This window comes from Lissotriton vulgaris, chromosome 3_1 (genome assembly GCF_964263255.1).
Source record: "Lissotriton vulgaris chromosome 3_1, aLisVul1.2, whole genome shotgun sequence".
Classification (NCBI taxonomy): Eukaryota; Metazoa; Chordata; class Amphibia; order Caudata; family Salamandridae; genus Lissotriton; species Lissotriton vulgaris.
This window is the reverse complement of record NC_141689.1, coordinates 2,005,029,788-2,005,052,826: the sequence shown is the minus strand read 5'-3', so window position 1 is coordinate 2,005,052,826 and position 23,039 is coordinate 2,005,029,788. Positions and strand designations below refer to the sequence as shown.

Here is a 23,039-nt window from a genome sequence, read left to right as displayed (position 1 = left end):
CAGTAGGGGACTGCTTACGAAACATGTCGACTAGGTAGCTAGCTACTGCTCTACCTCACAACCCCTTCTTAATGTTCCCAGCTAGAGAAGTTAATAAAGTATATTTTTTTCTACTATGCCAGGGAATTTTTAACCTTTTGACTTTTTTTCACACTCACTAGTGTTAGGTCCCTACACTCTCACTGATACCCATGCACCCACACATAGCCTCTGTCACAACTTAAGTGCTCCCGCGTAGTCGTCTGGTCGTAGCACGGCCCGTCCCGTTATAGGGGCGGGAAGACCCCTATGATGAAGCATAACACTAACGGTTTTTTAGTGTGTGAGGGGTATTTTAACAAGCACATTGTGCTCTCATCTTTTCACTTCTAAGAGAGAGTCTAGTACCACTTCTAATAGTAAAAATTAAAATAAAAATCATCACTTCATTCACTTTTTTTACCTCCAGGCATCACCTGGATGCCCAGAGGAATGGTGGTGGTGGCTCTCCCAGCACCTCCTTACAACTTTTTGCCTGGGAGGAGAAGGTCTTGCAGGCAATAAATCTTGAAGATCTGACAGGAATCCCTGGTGGAGAGGAGACTGGTAATTAATTCTTTTTAATATGTCACTAAACATAAATGATTTTACCTATGGAGGTTTAGGTTAGTGAGATTATGTTTCGCTGTGTGATTTACACCCCTAAATGTGAGTTATGCTCAGGGGGTAGGGTCTAATGTGTTTAGACTAGTGAGAGTTTGCCTACTGTAGTTAGACTGTTTAGGCCTAAATGTGATTGATGCGTAATGTGCTTTGCCATTATGCTTGTGATACCTCTAGATCTGCTTAGGAGGTTGTTTTGCCTAGTATAGTTTATACTAGAGAGGTTATGTGTCCATGCGTGATCTATGCCTATGGTTATTAGTATTGCGTAGTGTGTACCTACCTGTTACCAGTGGTTACTGATTGTGGTCTAGAATTGTTGTTTTGTGCTACACTTATTCTATGTTCTAGAAGTAATAGTTCTAACAAGTGCTGATTCAGACAGTGGCCCACGTGGCCCTGTTATGTGTAAATAATCCCTTGTGAATATTGCCTGTGCCAGTTGGCACAATGTATATTGTGTGATTACTATCTGATGTGTTTTGACAATACAAAAGTTATTTTTATATAACCTATTGTAAAGTTCCTTTTGTGGTGTGCCTAGGATGTTGTTGCTGTTGTGTGCGTGCGCAAATGCTTTACACATTGCCTCCGGGATAAGCCTGTCTGCTCGTGCCAAGCTACCAAGGGGGTGAGCAGGGGTTATCTTGGCGTGTGACTTCCTTGCCCTGACTAGAATGGTGGTTTCTGCCTGGCTTTGGCGTAAGCCTTAGCCAACCAGAAATCCCAGTTCTAACATTGGTGATCGGCGGTGAGGATTAGGACTTGTGTTTGCGCAGTGCCACAGCAACAACGGGCTACATTACAAAACTCTGCATGTTAGATAGTCACATGTTGGGGATTATTGTTTGCAATTTTGTTTTTCCTCGAGTGTCATTTTCAAATGGTGTTCCTGCGCTTTATGTTTAGTGGCAGAAGAGAGAAAATGACAGGGCGGGATGCCAGTAGAGGGGGAGGTTCCCATAGATAAGGAATCCCTTGCTGGGTCCAGTGCCCAATCCCTGTTCCTGTCCCCAGAGGTGTGGATAGATGGAAAAGAGGGAGTGTGGAGGAGAAATGGCTAGCTCGGGAGGGTGGTTATCGCCTGAGTGTAGTGTGTGTGTCTGGATTCCCCAGTATGGTAGGATCCAGTGGTGGCAGCTAAAATACGTCCAGTGCGTGAAGTCCCATTCCCAGTTCCCAGAGTATGGTGCCTGGTGCTCATAAAGAGGGGTACAGGTTGAGAGTCAGGGCAGTGAGGAACTGTCTCACCAGTCTGGAGGGGGAGTGTGTGGATGAGTGGTGTGTTGAACTGGAGGAGTTGGTGTGAGATTTTTTGGTGATAAAAGGAGCTTACACGGGAGGTGTACCTCTGGTGGTGTGCAGGAGGTCCAGCAGAGGCACTGGACGAGAAGGTAGACGTCTGGCGGTTTGCTAGATGTCTTGCATAGGCATTGGGGAGTGATTCTAAAAGTAGTGGCTTGTGTATCTGATGATCCTGTGTAGGGGAAGAGGTTCATGTGTAGCCCAGCTAGGTCCCAGTAGAATGGTAGGGGTGTGGGGGCTCACGCCCTGTCTCAGTGGAGACGGAGTGAGTGTGGGGCGGTGTGTCCCACGTTGGCCCGAAACCCTGTCTCAGGGCCTGGAGGGTTCCCTAAGGGAGCGCCAGGTCAGGGGCCTAGGCTGTACTTACAGGTCATTTGAGGAGGATCTTCCTGAGTCTAGAGGACGGGGAGTGTCTGTAACCAGAACTCCGGTGGTACTGGTATTGGGTAGCAACGCTCCTAAGTGGAGGGTGCAGAAGTCCTGGTTCGCTGGGCATTTGACTGTCTAGAGTGCTTGACCATTTGTGGGGCCTCTGGAGGTCGTTCCCCGAGGAGGGGGGAGGCCAGGTTCAGGTTCAGCCTGACCTGGAGGGAAGGGCATCTGTAATCAGTGTCCTGACCGGTTTGGCTTCTAGGGGTACCGCACCAAGGTGGAAGGGTGCAGAACTCTGGAAAGGGGTTCAGAGGGAGGGCGTCCTTACCTCTGACCCTGGTGCAACCTGAGGATTTAGACCCTAGGTTTGGAATTAGGAAACTTCCAGGTCAAGAAGGAATCTCTGCCAAAGTAGATCAGCTGAAGAGACTATGGGGGCTGCCCTTGCTGTGTGTTCTGGGGCTCACCTGTAGTTTGTTGTTTCCACTAAGGCAGAGGAAAGGGGACTTTGCTGTGTGCTGTGTCCCCCCACCGGCTTGAAGAGGGACTGTGCTGTGTGCTTTGTACCTCCAAAGTGAAATAGTTTCCAGGTCCCAGGTGGTAGACCAGCGAAGGAGAGAGGTCCTGAACTGGTGGGAGAGATGTGTTCTGGTGGGTGCTTCACTGGGAGGGTGTAGAACCCCAGAAGTAGAGGTAGTGTGGGGCATTCTTGCCCGTGACCTCTGGTCTGCCTGAGGGTGTGGACCCTAGGTTGAAGGATCGGTGGTAGTTTGGAGCTACACTGAGAGGGGGAGTGGAGAAGGACTATTGTGTGCCAGGGGTTACTGCCCTCCACTCTGTGAAGTGGTCAGGACCTGTGACATCTGGATGGCCTAGGGCCTGGTCCTGACCGTAGACGACTAGAGTGCCAGTGGGGTATCCTAGTTGGGCCAGAGTTCTTGTTTGGAGGAAACTGTGTGGGTTCAGAAGGGCGTAAAACTGGAGGGTGTCCCTGCCTTGCGGGCCCGTGTCCGTGTTTTGTCGTCCAAAGCAGGGAAGCCCATCAAGGGAATCATTGGTCTACCTTGCGTTTTGGCTGGAAGGGGGTTGTGTTGGACCCGGCCCTTTTTGGCAGGTTCACCCCGAAACTTTTTGCTTTTGCCTAGCCTGTTTCTGTAACCTCGTGTTGGTGATTTTAGGTCTCTGCGCACGTTTTCACTGTGGTCCAGTGTAAAGTGCGTGCGCTCTGGGTGTGTGTGGTGAGAGTGACCTACCCTCCCATAGGAATGCATGGGGAATATGTGTGACCATGGTAGTTCCTGATGTGTGGGGAGTGCAGGGTCGAGTTTGGTATTTGCGAACTCGTGAGATTGAATACTGCGCGATGATGTCTGCGGCTTTAATGTGTCTAGTGTGGAAGTGTCACATCTAGAAGTTGGTGTGTCAGTGAAGGTAATGTGCTGGCTTGTGATTGGCTGGAGCTGGCTGGTGTGCCTGGCTCTAGGAGTCAGGATGGGTCTGCCCCGGTGGTGAATGGAGAGATTTGCATCTTGATGTGAGGAAGGGGTACAACTGGGACCTGAATAGGGCTGGTCCTTCCCTCCACAATGCTGTCTCCACCCCTGTGGTGCGTCTGATGTCCCTAGCCTGGCCAGTGAAAGGGAGTTCCCCATAACCAGTTGTAGCTGGTTCTCACATTACCTGCACCTTGTAGACAAAGGACTTTGCTGTATGAAAAGGGTGCTGTGACACCCTGAAGATGTTCTTGTTTTTCCTAACTTGAAACAACCAGGGGCCCAGGGAAGGCTTGCCTCCCTGGGCCCTGCCCTGCCCCTGGATGGCTGGAGAGCTTTGTGGATCCCTGTTTTGTGCTTCCCTTCTACAAGCCCTATGGATTTTGGGCTGAACTGGGAGCGCTTTGCTTTCTTTCTTGATTGGACCCCCCCAGAGGAAGAGAACTTGGGGTCTGGGCAGCGCTGAGGCTGCAGCCCCTGATGAGGGAACCCCTCTCATGGGGATTCCCAAGTGGGGTCGCTGTGATGTTGCCAAGTGCGTGGATGCCACCACGCTTAGTTTTATTTGACTATGGCCCCTAGTTTTGTATTTTGAATGGCAGGAGCCTACCCTGCATTGTGGCCATGGATTGCGTTGTTTTTAATCGCTATGGGTGCCCACCCCGTTTGTGAGAGCTCAGCGGGTGCCCACCCGGCTGTTTATTTTAGCTCTTGAGGGAGCCTACCCCTCGTTGTTCCCCTAGAAGGTCTCGCCGCCGCAGTCCGCGGCGAAACACGTAGCCAGGGCCCGTAGTGCCTGACGGCGGGCGGGACTTCCGGTTTTGAGAGGAAGTCCAGCGCCCGCCGCTGAGAGAGGAAGTCGGAAGAAGGAGAGAGGTGTCCGGGGCTCCCGTGACTGAGGGAGAGCCCCGTGGTCTGCAGCAGGAGTGGAAGGGGGAACGGGAGCCTACCCTGCCTCCCCCTGCATGGCGGTAAAAGCCCCGGGTCCCAGGAGGGGAGCCCGGGTGAAGAGAGAAGGGCGATGGTGAGTCGGCGGGGCACCCATGAGCTGAGGGAGCCCCGCGGTGTCAAGAGGAGGCCCGGCCCCAGTTGAGGGACTGGGCGCAGTGAGGAAGGACACAGCAGCACCAGAAGTCCCCTGAGAGCAGCCGGGTAAGTTCTGAAGGGCTAGGGGGGCTCTGCAGGTGCTTTGCCAGGCCGACCGTGGCCTGGAGGGCAGGGGCTCTTGAGGGTCAGTGTCTGATTGAGGCACAGTCTGGTGGTGGCGGCGGCAGGTAGAGCGGCCCCAGATGGCAGCGGGCCGCTCCAACTTCAGGGGACAAGATTATTTAGAGGCCCGTAGTCTAACCGTGGGGCCATGTTTCTTTGAAGGGCCTCAGAGGGGCCAGTGCTGGTCCCCAGTGGCGCAAAGTGGTTTTAGGAGCCATGTGCTCCATGGGGAAGATTCATGCCAGAGCCTCCATGGCTCCAACGAGGCCCCAGTGAGTTGCAGAGCCGGATGGCTCACAGGGGGACATTATCTATTTACTGAGCCCCGTGTGGGTCCAACGCCACACACCGTTTGTCTAAGGGCCTGGAGGGCTCCAACAGTGATGGCATGTTTATGTTAAGAGTCAGATGGCTCCCAACCTTTGGCGGCCAGTCTTTGCCCAGGCCCAGAGGGGCCCATGCTTTATTAGAGGGGCATAGTTGAGGTCAGAAGCTAGAGGGCTCCATCGGTGGTACAGTGGTGGTTCCAGAGCCTAGAGGGCTCCAGCAATTGGCGCAGTTGTTCAGAGGGCCAGTGAGAGCCCTTGCCACAGTTTACAGATTCCAAGCTAACCCAGCAAGTAGTGGGCAGCTGCACTGTTTAGGCACAATTTGGGTGAGAGTCCCTGAAAGAGACACAGGTGGGACAGTGGTACCAGGCCTTCCCCAGCTGCACAGCACTTAGTACCAGCTGCAGCGTTTAGGCCCTGTTGTTGTCCTCAGCTTCCCAGCAAGTAGTGGGCAGCTGCAACGTTTAGGTTTGCGCCGGTGGCACACCCCTGACTGGCGCTGCGTTGGCAGCGCGCCCTGACATTCTGGACACAGGGCATTTGAGCCCCTTCTTGGATTGGCCAGGGGGCTGGTATGTGGATAGGGCGCAAGGCCCTAATGTGATTGCACAATGTGATTACTCACTATGTTTGTGATGATAATTGCCTGATGTAATTTATGTGCTAAAGGTGTTATGTGCTTTAAATGTGGTGCTAGGAAATGTAATGCATCTAGTATGTTTTACGCACCCTGTATGATACCTCTAGAGATGGTTTTACCTATGGAGGTCAATGTTAATGAGATTATGTTTCACTGTCTGATTTACACCCCTAAATGTGAGTTATGCTCAGGGGGTGGGGTCTAATGTGTTTACACTAGTGAGAGATTGCCTACTGTAGTTAGACTGTTTAGGCCTAAATGTGATTGTTGGGTAATGTTCTTTGCCATTATGCCTGTGATATCTCTAGATGTGCTTTCATGCTTAGGAGGTTGGTTTGCCTAGTATAGTTTATACTAGAGAGGTTATGTGTCCATGCGTGATCTATGCCTATGGTTATTAGTATTGCGTAGTGTGTACCTACCTGTTGCCAGTGGTTACTGGTTGTGGTCTAGAATTGTTGTTTTGTTCTACACTTATTCTACCTTCTAGAAGTACTAGTTCTAACAAGTGCTGATTCTGACAGTGGCCCACGTGGCCCTGTCCTGTGTAAATAATCCCTTGTGAATATTGCCCGTGCCAGTTGGCACAATGTATATTGTGTCATTACTATCTGATGTGTTTTGACAATACAAAAGTTATTTTTATATAACCTTGTGTTGAGTTCCTTTTGTGGTGTGCCTAGGATGTTGTTGCTGTTGTGTGCATGCACAAATGCTTTACACATTGCCTCAAGCTAACAAGGGGGTGAGCAGGGGTTATCTTGGCGTTCGACTCCCTTGCCCTGTCTAGAATGGTGGTTTCTGCCTGGCTTTGGCGTAAGCCTTAGCCAACCAGAAATCCCAGTTTTAATACATGGATAATGAGAATACTTGTAAAATATGTTGCTGCTAGACTAGCCCATATATCGTCAAGTTAGTTCGCCCTGACCCGCTTGAATGTGTCCAGGTAGGGCAACATCCCACAGTCTTTGCACCCTTTTTGCGATGATGCTAGAAAGGCTGGGTTTTGCTTTGATTATGGAAGTGTCAGATGAGATTGGCTATGAGGGGAGCCATTTTTTGAGAGACAGAAAGACACATGGACAAAGCTTTGTTCTTCCTTATTGCAAAGCTTGGGAACAATTTGATATGTGATTAATTGATCAATAATTTAATTTTGAGACAGTAACAGGTCATCTGTCAGAACAGTAAAGAAGGAGAATGTGTGGGAAGTCTGCAGTGATTTCCTAAAATAATCCTGCCAATCACTATTTAAATAGCCCGATAAATACAAAAACTACAACTCTTAAATCAGAGTCCTGCTTGGTCTAAGGCAACAACAGAAGACTGTCACTTAGGTTAATTCCGATGTACCCTGAGAACGACTCAGCAATGTGACTCCTATTACCCTTTCCCTCAATCAATCACTCAGTCAATCATTAACTTGGACCAATAAACACATTAAACACAGTCAGATTACAAACAGTTAAAAAGGCAATCTTACTTTAAAATGTAACATATAGCTAACAAATCAGGAACTGTGAAATATAAGTATATGACTATAAGCAATAATATAAAAACAACGTTTTTTTCAATAATTCATTTCGATATAGAGCAACTGAGCAACGTTATCTGAGGACAGAGAAAATAGGTAATCAAATGTTACAGCCACACACTGTGTGCCACACCAAATGAATATTGTCTCTTAATATCTCTTCTGCTCATAAACTGTGCCGGGACATAACATCAATATATGTGTATGGTCGCTGATACCTTTCTATAGGTACTTATAAACAAGACTCATGTTTTAGTTTCTTCATTTTGACCTATTGCCTCATATGAAACAACGAAAGGTTTCTATTTAAAGAAGGGCCAAGTACACAACGTAACTAATCAGCCTTTTTGAACAAATTGTTACTTCTAAAAAGATGAACCAATGATAATTTACTTCTCATAAAATGTGCCTCTGACATAAACAAAAGATACATAGATTTTTCATGTTAAGTCCTTTTTGAACAATATACAGGTTTCCCCTAAATTGTAGGTCAAAGTTAGCAAAAATATCAGTAATTTTGCTAATAGCATTTTACTGAAAGAAAGATGTTAAACATTCAAGTTTGAGGTTTGTTGAGTAAGAGAGTAAAAATGCAAGATTTGAAAGTTCACTTTCCAAAATACTCAAAATTAACCCTAACCTTAGCCGTTAGGTCACCATTCCATTGGTGCTAAAAGGGAATGCCAGTCTTCAAGAAAATACTAATTTAGAGGATTCCCCGTAATTAATCCTTCTGCCTCTTAGGTAGAAGGAGGGCATTGCGCATGCCAGTGCAGAGAAAAAGGGCCCCTATACTTCAGGGGGCACTGATTAATTTCAAAGTTCATGGATATTGTTGAGTTATGGGAGTTTCAGGAGCCATTCACCACATTCTGTGAGGGGCATCAATTTTCATTATATCACTGCATATATAATCAATGCAGCAATTTTCACTCAACTGACTTTCAAATTTGGGTTTAAAAAGAAACCCTACATTTTAAATTAGAAGAACATAGTTTCTTCATGCTTGCAATCCCTGGCCAAACAGCAACTGTTCATGAATCTTAAACGACATCACAAAATGTAACACCCAATTATTTATATGAGGTTACCCTCTTCAAGATCTCTTCAAGATCTCATTGTCTTATATTGACTGATTCATACATTTCCTCTTTCCCATATGCTTAACTTTTCTGAGGTTTTACGAATTAGATTATTTAGTTTACTACTTTTCCTATCTCTGCAATCCTACTGATTTACAGTCTATGACTACCAAATCACTAGCATAGAGTAGTAAATTATTATGTAGCAAATTTTCATGATGGGTATTCCTTTCACTTTCTTCATGGCTTTCATAATGTCACACAAGAAATACCAAGTCCTCTGCATATAGTAGTAAATAATATGTGCCCATTTTTATTGTTGGGTATTTATTTTGCTTCCTTCACGGTTTTCAGGTCACACAGGAAGAGATGACTAAATAATCATCATAGAGTAGTAAATAATATTTACCCATTTTTACTGATGAGTATTCCTTTTTCTTCTTCCTTCAACGTTTTCAGTAGATCACACAGGAAGAGAAAAAAGCCAGGGCTCAAGCATGAACCCTGTTTCAATCTCTCTGTTTCCCCACATAAACCTAGGTCCATGTGTTAGAGTGAAGTGCTGCAAGTAAATTTAACAATCCCCCAAAATACCTCTGTTTGGTAATTACTGTTCACAAAATCAAGCACAAATGTAAAATCCACAAAACAGATCCATGAAGAACCACTCAATGTTAGCGTCCTCATTTAATAATTAGGAGTCAAAATATTGTGTAACGTGGAATGCTCAAGTTAAAACTCAACCGACTCTACTGCAATTAAAAGCTTAGCTGTAGGCCATTCCTCAACAAGATTTAATAAAATCATCCCTTATATTGTAGATAACACATGGAGTAGAAAAAAATAAACAATATGATAGAGTCAATGAAATTACCCTTTTTAAAAAGGTGTTGTGGTAAAATGGTAAAAAAGAGCCTTGTTAACCCTGAGGAACACTGTCTTCAAGAGCTATTACATTAAAGGCAAACAAATACAAATCCCACAACTCTGGATTCTGGTTATATATGCTTTCCTTTGAACCTTTGAAACTGAAAAACAGCTTTCAGGGTATGATCAGACCTCTTTCATCCCCCCAAAACCAAAAGGGTCTATGATCTCTTCAGAAATAGTCCGCCTGTCATGGATCAAATATTATGGCATGAAGAGTATGGAAGATTTACAACCAGAGACAAAATCAGTAATGAAAACCAGCAAGAGCAGTAGGAATTGGGCTTATGATGATTGTCCTGACTTGTAGTCGGAAGACACTATTTCCTCCCTTAAGCCTGTTGTGAACAAACATTTCCGTTTAACAACGTTTTGAACCACCAAGGAAATATTATATCATTTGTGCTACATGCTCTGAAGATCTGGGCATTTCTTTCCACCTGCTACTTTAGAAGCAAGCACACTTGTTCTTCTAATTGAAGGCACCAATGCTTTTTATGGAAACCATTTTCCTACAAATATTTTGTTTTAAATATATACCATTGAGGGGGTTTTAGGGACAACTATGAATGCACTTCTACCAATTAGGGACTGTTTCGAGATTCATAAACACAGCATTGGTGTACACAGACTGCCTTTTGATACAAAAATCCTCCCAGTTCATTTTGAATATATCCAGTTATGTAATATCAGCTGTGCTATATTGTTGTGTCATTTAAATCATTAAGTTGTTTTAACAGCATTCGTTTATGAATGCTTTCAAGCTTGTTTTGTAAACTCTGATGTTTGTTTGGTGCTGCTCTTAGCCTTGCAGCTTGTACCTTGTACGCTCAGGAATCCCCACAGAAAACTGTTCGAGTTTATTTGACTGTGATGGAGCTCAGACATAGCTCACGTCAAGACAGAGGCTTCCACATAATCAATTTAACTACGATTTTGTATAAAGTTCAAATTAAGGAATCCTGGCTCTCCCAATGGCGCATGCTTCAAAGCTCTATAGTGATTAGGAAGAATCCTGTGTTGCCCTCAAACTAGAATTAGAGGAACATGGACTTCCCTACAGCCAAGTGGGACAAGCAGGCAATGTAGGACAGTCAAAAGTCTCCTGTAAATATTTGACCCTCTAAATGTACCATTATCCTAGACAGCTGGGCTGCATGGCCCTCATAGCACTTACGCAGCTTACTACCTGAAATACCCTCCACAGAGGTCTTCATTTAGCTGCACCTTGCTCTGAATGTCAAGGCTATGGACAATGGGCATTCAAGAAGCTCATATTCCCTGACAGAGCACAGCAGCAAAGTTAGCTCATTGTCTAAGTGAGGCTTCTGGAATATTTTCCAGTGGTCCAGAGATGACAGTCACTGTAGAAAAAATACAAACTAACCCTTCTTCCTCCTCTCCATCCTTCCCCTCTCACACAAAATAGAGGTAAGATGTCACAGTTGAGTATAAATCAAACTTGATCCCCAAATCTAAGACTGAGGGAGCAATGAAGATTAGCAGGTTGACATTTGGGATGTTGCTAACAAGTTAGGATAGAGAGAGTTTATAGCTCTGAATGAGTAGCAAGGTGGAAATAGAAGCACGGGCAGCCACAGTGATTGGTAAAGAGACATTTAGCTGAAGTAGCTGAACTAGCCCTCCTTAAAATACAAATAAGAGAGCTGCATCTATATAGTACATGTGTAACTCCATTGCTTCACCACAGCATCTAGCTACCATCATAAAAGGAAAATCAAAACGGCAGAGAGGAAAATCAGGGCAAGAATATGTGGGCATGTGATGGGCTTTATATGAGTGGAGGCAGGCGATTTCCGGCAAACTGAAGGTTGGCTGTCAAGTCTCCCCCAACCTCATAAAATCCCATGCAGAGCGAAGCACGCAGCGGATGCACAGGAGGCAAGCCGAAGGCAGGCCAAAGGCAAGCCCGTCAGCGCCCGTCCGCACCAGACCGGGCATTGGGCCCAGAACCTCTGCCTCACTTCCTCCAGCCCCCCTTCAATACTCCAGGGAAAAACTATTCCAAATTAGGGAAGTTGTAACCCCACTCTGTAACCTTTCCATCTCTATGGAGAAACTGCAAGACAAGTGTCCTCACTGCCTATATAAACTGCCTTTAATGGCAAGTTACCATCTATCGGCAGGGAATCAGTTCAACATGGCTCTGCTAAATTGCAGATCCATGCCAAAACACGCCACGGAAATCTCAATATTACTGCAAGATACAGCACCAGATGTTCTATTCCTCACAGAGACTTGGCCTTTCGCCAAGCTCAGATCCAGACGTTGATCAAGCACTTCTCCCTGGCTTCTTGATTCAGCTTGTAGATAGAAAATGTAGCAAGGGTGATGAGATCGCTATTATCTACAAAGATCATTTAGTGTGCCGCATTCTGAGCCGCCCCCTCCTAGACTGTGAAAACACCCATTTTTCTATTGAATTCACCCCTTTACATACTTTTGTTGGTATTCTTCTTTACATGCCCCCCAGGAGTACAGGGATAATCTTGCAGCTTGCTACTTGAACCTGTCCTAAACTTATTTAGAATGTCGCCCAATGTTAACCTTCTTGAAGATTTGAACTTTCATTTTGATGACCCTTTAGACAAAGTGGCCAACGAGCTTGCTTATGATCTCGCAGCCTACCAGATGCATCTAAAGATTTATCAAGCCACCCACATGAAAGGTTATCTCCTTGACCCTATCTTTTCAAGTATAGCAGAACTAAAAGGAAAGGAGCCCTTCCCCTTCCCTTGGTCAGACCACTTTCAAGTCCCTTTTTCATGGTATCCAACCTTCCCGTGCCCGCATGTGTTAGCATCCCGTATTCAAGCCCACCAATGGTAGGAATTGATCGTAGAGGAATGGACTCAGGAATTGCAATAAACCATATCTACGTACCACTCTGATCCTTCAAAAGCTAGCAGAAAGTTCTACTCATGGATTGAGAATTCACTAGATGTAGTATTGCCTAGGAAATCTATACTACAAAAAGTCGGACCCAATAAGTACCCCTGGTTCACCCACGAACTTCGCAAACTAAAACAATGCAAAAGGCTAGAAAGAGTATGGAGGAAAGACTTTGCGAGTGAGAAAAAATCTGACTACAGGGCATCCATCACCTCCTACAAAGCAGCAATCAAAGCAACCCAGGCAGCCTATTATGAAGAATATTTTTTATCTTCCTCCAACTCTTCTAAAGAGAGAAATTTCAGATCATAAAAAAAGTATGAAAGTTCCAGATCCCCCCTCAGCCCCGGACTTGTCAGGCCATCGTTGTGAGGAGTTAGCAGATTTTTTGTCCACGAAAATTCAAAATATACTTAACCTTCTCCCACCGGACAACAATGAGTACCTACTCGAGCCGCTCGAATTAGAACCTCAGAATAATGCCTTCTATCTAGAGTCTTACGCTCCACTCACTGAGGAACTTCTCCCTTCCATCTATAGACTCGATCAAGAGTGGCTCTCCGCTTGATCCCTCCCCCTTCTATATTTTGAAGTCAGCAACACCCACCATCATTTCTCCCATTGCTAATAGTCCCCCAGGACTGGAAGAATGCCATGGTGAAAGCGCTACTAAAAAAATCTCATCTAGACCTCACGGAGTTTGCCAATTATCGCCCCATCTCCTTACTTCCTGCAATTAGTTAGGTCGCAGAAAAATATGTTAATCACCTACTTTCTGCGCATCTCGAAACGTTTAAATTGCTCCATTCTTCTCAGACTGGCTTTCGTCCCGGCCAGGGCACTGAGACTGTACTAATTGCGGTGGTGGAGGAGTCCAGAAAGATTCTTGACTCCGGAGGGTCCTTAGCCATCATTCTCTTGGACCTAAGTGCAGCCTTCGATATGGTGAACCACCACCCCTGATACACTGGCTCAAAAAAGTGGGAGTGACAGGCACAGCCCTATCCTCGTTGGAATCATTCCACAAAGGAAGATCCTTCCAGGTGTTTGAAGGGAACATCCGATCTCGACCAGTGCCACTCCAATGTCCTCAACTAGGTACACAGTGGCCCGTGGGGAAGGTATTCAGGCAAACTCACTGGAGATCGCCGTGGCAAGAGGAGTTATCCCTTCCTAGTTTCTGCATTTCGCGCACAGCGCATATCGTGACTTACTGCATCATACTGTTTCTGCAACACTCAAGTGTTTTCTGGTTCAGTTCCCAAGACACGGTATGGGTTCTCCCTCAAATCCAGACAGCTAACGAGCGTCATATTATTGTGATACGATACTTCTGATTTCCTTGTTTTAGACTATCGAAGCAGACTATATTGTCTTGGGCCCGGCCGGGTCGGAATTATCACCGGCTGAGCGACAACCCAGGTATTTAATATCATTTGACACAGTCCTGAGGAAGTCCCAGAAAGATTGTTCCACATGCGAAGAAATACGTGTCGGCTGGTTTGCTTGAGAACTAAAGACTGAACATTTGTCAGAATTCTACAGGAGACGATTTCCATTTTTGTTGGCTTGCATTTTGTACAATATATGTTCACATTAACATAACGTTTAAACTTTATTTATGTGTGACTAGGTCACTGCTTTAATTCTGTATTGTACGGGGTGATCCCACACTTAATTGGGGAGTTATAGGGCTTATCCCCCTCACCTAGTTCCACCATTGACGACATCCTTTTCCTTAGAAACTACTGCGTCTACTTAAGCTGAGCGCCTAGAAATTCCCTGATTACTCAAAAAACCTTTTCTAGAGTGGAACACCACTCCAATGTGGGGTTCCTCAGGGCTCATCCCTGAGCCCTACACTTTTTAATGTGTACATGTCCTCACTTGCTGAGATAGTAGCACCTTTCGGAATCCAACTAGTAACTTACGCGGATGACACCCAGCTTATCGTGGCATTGAACTAGGCAGAGCAGACTCCCATGAACCTGAGCTCCTGTCTTAAAGAAGCCGCTAGCTGGATGAGTTCATCCCATCTCAAGTTCAACGGCGAGAAGACGGAGCTCATGCTGATGGGCAACCAAGCAATTTTTAACCCTTACACTCTGTGGGCGTCCTGCATGGGGCCCGCACCAACACCAAAAAAGGAAATAAAGAGCCTGGGGCACCATACCTTTAGAACACAAGCCAGACAAACCGCCGCCATTTGCTATGGCTTGCTCCGAACCACACGGAAAATACTGCCTCTTCTACCCGGTAATTCTAGAAAGCTCCTAATTCAGGCGCTTATTCTAAGGTAAAGCCCTTTATCTAGATGTGTCTAACTCAGATATTTCCAAACTATAGGTGGTCCAGATTTCAGCAGCAAGGCTCCCTACGGGCACAAACAACCGCTGCTCGGCCAAGCCTGCCTTAAGAGCACTTCACTGGCTCCCGATACAGGAGCGAATACATTACGAGGCCCTCTGCATCACACACAAAAACTTTCAGGGCAAAGGTCCTCCCATCATTAAAAACCTCATTAAACCTTATAAAGCCACCAGAAGTCTCCTTTCAGATGAACTCCATTTAGCTTAGGTTTCCAAAATTAGGAAGGCCCGTACAGGGGGACGCCTTTTCTCCTATAACGCCTCTAGTCTCTGAAACTCACTTCCCCTCTCTATCTGTAGGGAAGCTAACCACTTATCATTCCGCAGACACTTGAAGACATGGCTATTCCCATAATTCCATCTGCTCCTCATTAGTTTCTGCAGTGCTGGGATGCCAATGGGTAGCCATGTGCTATACAAAAATATTTTTAATTTCAAATTAACCAGAAACTTAGAGTAAAACTCAGACATGCCAAGAAATGATCTGAGGTTGTCTTTAGTCAATAGTGCCAGGGCATTTCTAGTGGCTTCTACCAATTTCTCTTTCCGCTTCATTTCGCTACAAGTAGCCATATGAGCCAATACATTGCATTATACTGGACACATTTGCGCTTGCTGATTTCTGCAATAAAGCAACATTCCTCAGATACCTCTAGAACCTTGCATAAATGATCATCATGTTTCTCTGTGTTTCTGCATATCATTAGTACTTCATTTTGAAAACAAGTAACAGCTGGCATTTTACTAAACAATTTAGTCATTCACCTTAGATAAATAGCAGCTGCTGAGGACAGTCCAAGTGGCAGAATTAAAACATTCAAAAGGTTTAGTTAACACTGTTAATGCTTTTCTTTCAGGATATAATTGAATCTGTTGATAAGCGGAAAACAAATCAAGGGTGGAAAACTATTTCATGCCTATAGTAAATGATAACAGCTCGTCAATCCTGGGAAGGAGGAACTGGCCAAAGAATTTTTTTTCAGATCTCTGAGGTTTACTCTGAGTATTACTTTAGTATACAGATGTGTTTCTATGATGAACAATGAAATCTTCTCAGCCAATTCAATGAGTTCAATAATACTTGCATCCCGTAATCTCTTTTGCCTTCATCTTGTCTCTAACACTGAATAGTATATTCCCTGCTTTCTTTAGGATTTAAAAAAACAGTTTAAAGTACCTCTCTTGTTTCTTAGTAAATTTTTGAGTGTGTTGTGCAATGACGCAAGAGGGTTTGGTATCTCAAGTTGTCCTTGAAATATTCTTTTAAGACTGAATTTAACCAAAAATACTTCCTGCACAGAATTGCTCAGCGGGATGTGTATGGATGTAGCCCAATTGGATTTCTAATTCGTATTGGTGCATTGACTAATCCTTGCGCCAGGCAGGTTCGAGAGGTGCTCCTGAGGGACTTGAGAATGACATGGGATTATGCAGCTTAACCGTTTAGCAGAACCCAACCAGCTCGCCTACCAGCATCTGTAGACCTTGTTTGAGGGACTGGCTTGTTACATCATTCCAGGCCTTCTTTCAGTCAATTACTTGAAAAGCCCCAGTCTTACATGTGGCCAACAACGCATAGGCCCAAGGATGCTGTCATAGCATACACGTTTCCAAATTATAGTAGCTTCACCATGCTGTAAAGCCTCAGAGGTAGGATTTATTGTCAGGAAACCACTCCTCAGATCAGTGGCAGATCAACTGTTAGCACACCTGCTCAAGCTCACTCTTCCAGTTCACCGCAGGCAGATCCCATGCAGGTAAGAGTGGCGGGGCAGGATCAGGGGGGATTCGATATAAGGGGGGATGCGGGAAACTTACATTAGAAAAAAGAAAAACATGTTTTTTTTACTTCAAGTTTCCCTCGTTGTCGTTTCACAACCTCCACCCCTCACCCTGACCCGCCCGACCACTCTTACCTGCATGGGTCACTTTATGTATAACATTATTCCAAGAGAACACAACATTTCATTTTAGGGAGTACAGATAAAATGTAAAGCAGAATAAGTGTAGTGTAAGGTGGTTTACAGTGCCAGTCACGGTACACACTACACTATCCTTTTCTTTTAACATCAATATAAGAAATCTAGGATTTCATTTAAATTATATACAGATGAGCAGTACATGCAACATTGTAAGTAAGCAATTCAATTCAATCATACATTCAATTCAATTCATCGTAAATTATGATGTAGAAATATGGTTCAATTACTCACCAGTGTTGGTGAAATACCCACTGCTTGCCCAGTGCAGTCATCAGTATTGTTGATATCACCTTCTTCCTTCATAGTTTCGGATGAATCAATAAAAAAAATCTGCTCATCTAAACATTCTTCCTCATCCACCATCTTCTTTATTTGGTCATTCTCTTCCATTACAACTTCAGAAGCTGCATCGGCCAGCATGTCAACCCTTCAAAAAAACGATAACAAGACTTAGGCTGGATTCGTAAAATACAATTAAAGCACCACCACCTTTACAAATGCAGTCGAATGTTTGCCTCAGAAAGGCGGAGCTTGGTTTTGAAGGTTGCATCTGCATACGGTTACACTGCATGTGTTTTGTTTGCAGGAAGACTGCTATTTTTTATTGTTTTGAGTTGTGAGAGGTATTTGATTGATTTGTTAACTGCAGAGTTCTGGTGCTTGAAGCTGTAACCATGCTTTTCTCCTTCTCTGCTCTCTGTTGACCAGTCTGTTCCCTTTGTTCTCTGTCACCACTCAGTTCTCTGTCCAACACTTTTTCATATGGGAGAGCAGACATCCGGATATGAAACACATTTATTTCCTACTCAGACAGATTGGGCTGCTTGCTCGTCAGACTCAAACTTATTTATTTTACGGCTGTGCCATCTATGCAGCATCAGCGTGATTGGTGTGCAGTTGTTTTGAGTTGTGAGAGGTATTTGATTGATTTGTTAACTGCAGAGTTCTGGTGCTTGAAGCTGTAACCATGCTTTTCTCCTTCTCTGCTCTCTGTTGACCAGTCTGTTCCCTTTGTTCTCTGTCACCACTCAGTTCTCTGTCCAACACTTTTTCATATGGGAGAGCAGACATCCGGATATGAAACACATTTATTTCCTACTCAGACAGATTGGGCTGCTTGCTCGTCAGACTCAAACTTATTTATTTTACGGCTGTGCCATCTATGCAGCATCAGCGTGATTGGTGTGCAGTTTGCAGCCTCCTCCAGGTGCTGCAAATCTGCATGCTCTCTGATCTGAAATATATTTTAGCAATGGGAACCAATCCGTAACAGCCAGCCCAGTACAGCAGTATACATCTTTTTAGATGCGTCCAAAAGACCCCACCTGATGTGCCAAATTGGGAACAGGATAACCAGTGACTCCAAGCGGCAAGAGGGTGACAACGTTGAAGAGTGACATTGGGAAGGCTTCCACGGACACAGTTGGCCGGTGATGCCTGAGTCCTGTTAGAAACACTGAAAATACTCATTAGTGTTCTCTACTTTAGCCCCCCCATGTGTGAGCAGCACAGATGTCTGTAAATTAGAATCAAACTGAGGTAAAAGTTTCAGGCTTCCACAGATCAAGTAGTTTGGCATTGATATGCCGGTGGAGTTTCCTTATGCTCTTCTTCCGAAGCTCAGCCTCTTTCTAATCATCCTCAACCAACAAATCACAATCTTCTCTGTGCAAATTCTCACATCTCAGTTTCTCCGAGGGCGACCCACTTCTTGGAGGGGTATTGAGGTGAGTTTTTGGGGATGGTGAGTGTGTGTGGTGTGTGTGGGTGTGTGTGCGCGCGCGTGTGTGTGTGTGTGTGTGTGTGTGTGTGTGTGTGTGTGTGTGTGGGTTTGTGTTACTATCCTTGTGGGGACTTGGGTGTGATAACACACTCACGCTGTGGGGGCTTGAGTGCACTGTGGGGACTTGAACCCAAGTCCCCACAAGGCAATGTCTTCTAAATGATAAAAAATGGCTTAAGTAACATCTGTGTCAATTTTTACAACTTTTTAAAAAACTGCCTTGTGGGGACCTGTGTTACGTCAAGTGTGTTTATATTTGTGCTCAGCTCTGCCCCCGTAGACCGGTGATGGTATTGCAGTCTTAAACACACTTTGCATTTTAAACACACTTGCTCACCAGAATCTCATGCTAGAGGCACAAGGGACAGACGTTTCAAAAGGAAAGCTGCACAGTCCTGTAATTATTCAAATTTTTTCATGAAAATTAACCTTTCTATTTATTACAATTATTTTTTTATTTGCATGAAGCTATTTTAATTTAGACTTTTTGTGTCTGAAAATAGTTTGTGGTATTATAAATAAAGCTAAAAGCAATTAGGTTAAATTTCTAAGCCCAAAATACTTCACAATTGCCTTTTGATCTGAAGCTGCAATTAAATAATGATGGTGCATTGCACTGCAATAGGATATAAACTGATGTCATCGTTTTTTGCCCATAACCTTGCGTCATCAATGCCTATTGTTGCATTTCAATGCTTGTATCAGGAATTCAGAGTTTTTATGTTGCTTTGCCTTTGTTCACATACTAATATGCACTATGGAATATGTTCTTTTAGATAATGGCTTGAGGTGTGTGAGTGAATAGTTATATTGTGCTATGGGCTACCTTCTTGCATACAGTGAACGGAAGCAATGTCATGCCCGCAGCATGGGTAAGAATACATATTAACAGACAAGGGATGTCTTATAAAATTAGTGACTTATTAAAAGATATATTCGAATATCACAATAATATTTATTTTAAGGGATTTAAAGAGCAGAACAATATGCAGAGAATAGAGCAAGCACCAGAAATTTGTAACAAGGGAAAGTGTGGGATGCGCGAATTACCATTGTGCCAAGTTGTTTGATACCTTTGCAGTAGGTCAGAGCACCCGACCATCTTTTTTAGGACTACAGAGTTAAGCAGAATCTTTGAATTTCTGCCTTTACAAGTATTATGTTAGAATTGTGACAATTATGGAATTCTTTTGTAGGAACTGATTTGATTACATGATGTTGATTGGCAGAGTATGCCACATGTATGTTGAGCCAGACTTAAAAAATGCACTGCTTTGTCATGATGACATATTCATACAAAGACACCAAGCCATAGTCATAGCCACACTTTGCACTTAAATACACTTTGCTCAACAGAAACACATATTAGCAGCATAAAAACAGACTTTTCAAAGTAAAAGCTGCATAGCACTATGTTTATCAAAGTATTTTTCATTCAAATGATTCTTTTCTCTATTTATAAAAATAAACCTTTATTGACATGAAGCTTTTGAATTTTGACATTTTGGGTCTATATGTTGGTGGTTTGATAACATTGCTAAAAGCAATTGTGGTCAGTTTTGAAACCCAGAATACTTCACTGTTGACATTGTATCCTTATTTGCAAATAAAAAATGATGGTGCAATAGAATGCTATACAAATAAACTGATTTGATTGTTTTTGGCAAGAAAAATTAGAGGCTTCAATGCCTATTGTTACATTTTAATGCTAGTACTTACCAGCAAAACAAAGTCTTTCTATTGCTTTGCCTTTGCTTAAATATTAATAAGCAATGTGGAATACATGTTTTATGATGGCTAGAGGAGTGAGAGACTAGCGGTATTTTGCGGTAATGGCTACATTCTCACAGGTAGCGAACTGAAGTAACGTTATGCCCACAGCATGGGGAAGTATATTTTTAAACGAAAAGGAAAGTTCTTATATTAATAGTAAACTGCTTAGAAGATATATTCGTATATCGCCATTATATGTAATTATCATTTTTAAAACATTTGAACGGCTTAATGTAAAAACAGTTCCAAAGGTTTTCCAAGTTAACACAGTTTGTTGACATTCCCAAGTGTAGATGAAGAGCAATCGTAGCAAGAATTGACAAAGGCATAAGGTCTCACCTATGCAAGAGTTATTGGCTCTGCCAATGTGTGTTTAGTCATTTTCTACACCAGCATACTCCAAAGTAGAGTAAAGTGTGGAAGAATGAAGAGGCATAGAGTGACGTGGCATGAAGTAGCTTAGAGTGACGTGGAGTGTAGAGTGGTGCGGAGGGTTTTGGAATGGTATAGAGAGGAGTTAGATAGAGTGGTGTGTCATGGAGTTGAATGGAGTGGAGTGTTGTGGAATGTCACGGAGTGTTGTAGAGTAGAGTGCAGTGGAGTGGAGTGGTGCGGAGGGGAGGAGAGTGGAGTGGAGGATTGGGAAGTAACAGAGAGGGAGATGAGTGTTGTGGAGTGTTGTAGAGTGTCGTGGAATAGAGCGGTGTAGAATGGAGGAGTATAGACTGGAGAGTTCTGGAGTGGCATAGAGGAGAGAGGAGTATTAAGTGTCCTAGGGTGGAGTGTTTTGGAGTAGAGTAGAGTGGAGCGGAGAGGCGTGGAGTGAAGTGTTGTAGAGAGGAGTAGAATGGAGTATAATGTTCTAAAGTATAGCACAACGAAGTAAAGTGTAGTAGAATGTTAGAGTGGAGTAAAGTGTTTTAGAGTGGAGTAAATTGTTGTAGAGTAGAGCAGAATGTCATAAAGTGGAGTAGAGTGGAGCAGATGGAGCACAGTGGAGTAAAGTGTTGTATAGAGGAGTAGAATGGAGTATAGAGTTGTAAAGTGGAGCAAAGTGTCATGTAGAGGTGTAAAGTGTCAGAGTGGACAGAGTAGAGAAATGTGAAGTAAAGTATTGTACAGTGGCGTAGAGTGGAGCTAAGTGTCATAGCGTGGAGTAAAGTGTCATAGCGTGGAGTAAAGTGTCATAGCGTGGAGTAAAGTGCCATAGAGTGGAGAAAAGTGTTGTAGAGTGGAGTAAAGTGTTGTAGAGTGGAGCCAAATGTCATAAAGTTTAGTAGAGTAGAGCAGATGGAGCAGAGTGGAGTAAAGTGTTGTATCAAGGAGTAGAATGGGGTATAGTGTTGTTAAGTGGAGCAGAGTGGAGCAAAGTGTTGCAGAGAGGAATAAAGTGTCAGAGTGGAGAAGAGTGAAGCAATGTAAAGTAATGAGGACTAAAGTGGTGCAGAGTGGAATAAAGCATCGTAGAGAGGTGTAAAGTGTCATAGAGAGGAACAATTAAAGCATGAAGGTGTAATACAATGCAATCCAATATAAACTGATTTTCTTGCTTTTGGCAAGTAACCTAGGGGCATCAAAGACAATTGTTAGTTTAATGCTTATACCAAAAATGCAGGCCCTTCATATTGCTTTGCCCTTGTTTAAATATTACTATGCAACAAGGAATAAGTTCTTTGAGATGATGGCTAGATGAGGGAGAGAATAGTGTTGTTTTGTGGTAAAGGCTACATTCTTTCAGGCAGCTAACTGAAGCAATGTTATGCCCACCTTGCAGTAGCCTCAAAGCACTTTGGATGAGATACATAGGGGGAGACAATTAGTGATGTCGTGAATCACCGCTTTAGCAACTAAAGCAGGTTTGGGGTTCTTTTTTGGCCTCCTATGTATGCAACTCTGCAGACAAAAGTTCATAATTAACTCGAAAAAGGAATATAAGGTTAATAAAAGAGCAAGCAGGAGGACTGAAGAACGAAAAGTGCACAAATAGAAAAGAGAAAGATGGAAGAAATATTGAATGAAAGGAAGGGTGGAAGGATGGATGAATGAGTTTGTGAGTAGATGAGTGGGTGGGTAGCTAGATGAGTGGGTGAAAGGATGAGAAAAGAGATAGGTGGATGGGCAGGATGGCAGAATAAAAGGTTGGATGGATGGGTGAGTAAATTAATAGGTGGATGGATAGGTGAAAGGATAGCAGAGTTAATGGGTTGGATGGATGGATAGTTTGATGGACAGGTAAACAATGGGAAAGTAAAGTGATGGTAGGGTGTGTTAAAAGATGAAAGAATAGATGGCCGATTAGCTGGATGTGTGAATGGATGATGGATGGCAGAATGGAGGGGTGGATGGCAGACTGTATTAATGGCAGAGTGAATGGTTGGATTATAATGGATGGATGGCAGAGTGGATGGATGGATGTAGATTAAATGATAGACGAAAGAATGAATGGATGACAGAATGCAAAGTTGAAATGGTGGATATCAGTGGGTGAATGGAAGGGTGAAAATGTGATATAAAGTGCTTGAATGGAAAAGTGCAGTTCATGCACACTGTTGTCTCTTGCACATTATTGTGTCTAAACTAATTTAATGCATGCATTGGATTCATGCACATAATGCCTTTATGCACATGTTCGCTGATGCACACACTGCTTTCTTTCATGGGTGCGCTCTGCCGTAAGCGCACTTTT

General features: G+C 43.9%; 1 protein-coding gene across 1 annotated transcript in view; it reads right to left on the bottom strand.

Moving 5' to 3' along the window:
- WWC2 (WW and C2 domain containing 2) overlaps positions 1-23,039 on the bottom strand; it is a 957,428-nt gene that overhangs the window by 253,685 nt on the left and 680,704 nt on the right. The window contains exon 18 of the mRNA XM_086962466.1: positions 17,029-17,224. Within this exon, the coding sequence (XP_086818592.1) occupies positions 17,029-17,224 (196 nt within the window). The remainder of the gene's footprint in view (positions 1-17,028; positions 17,225-23,039) is intronic.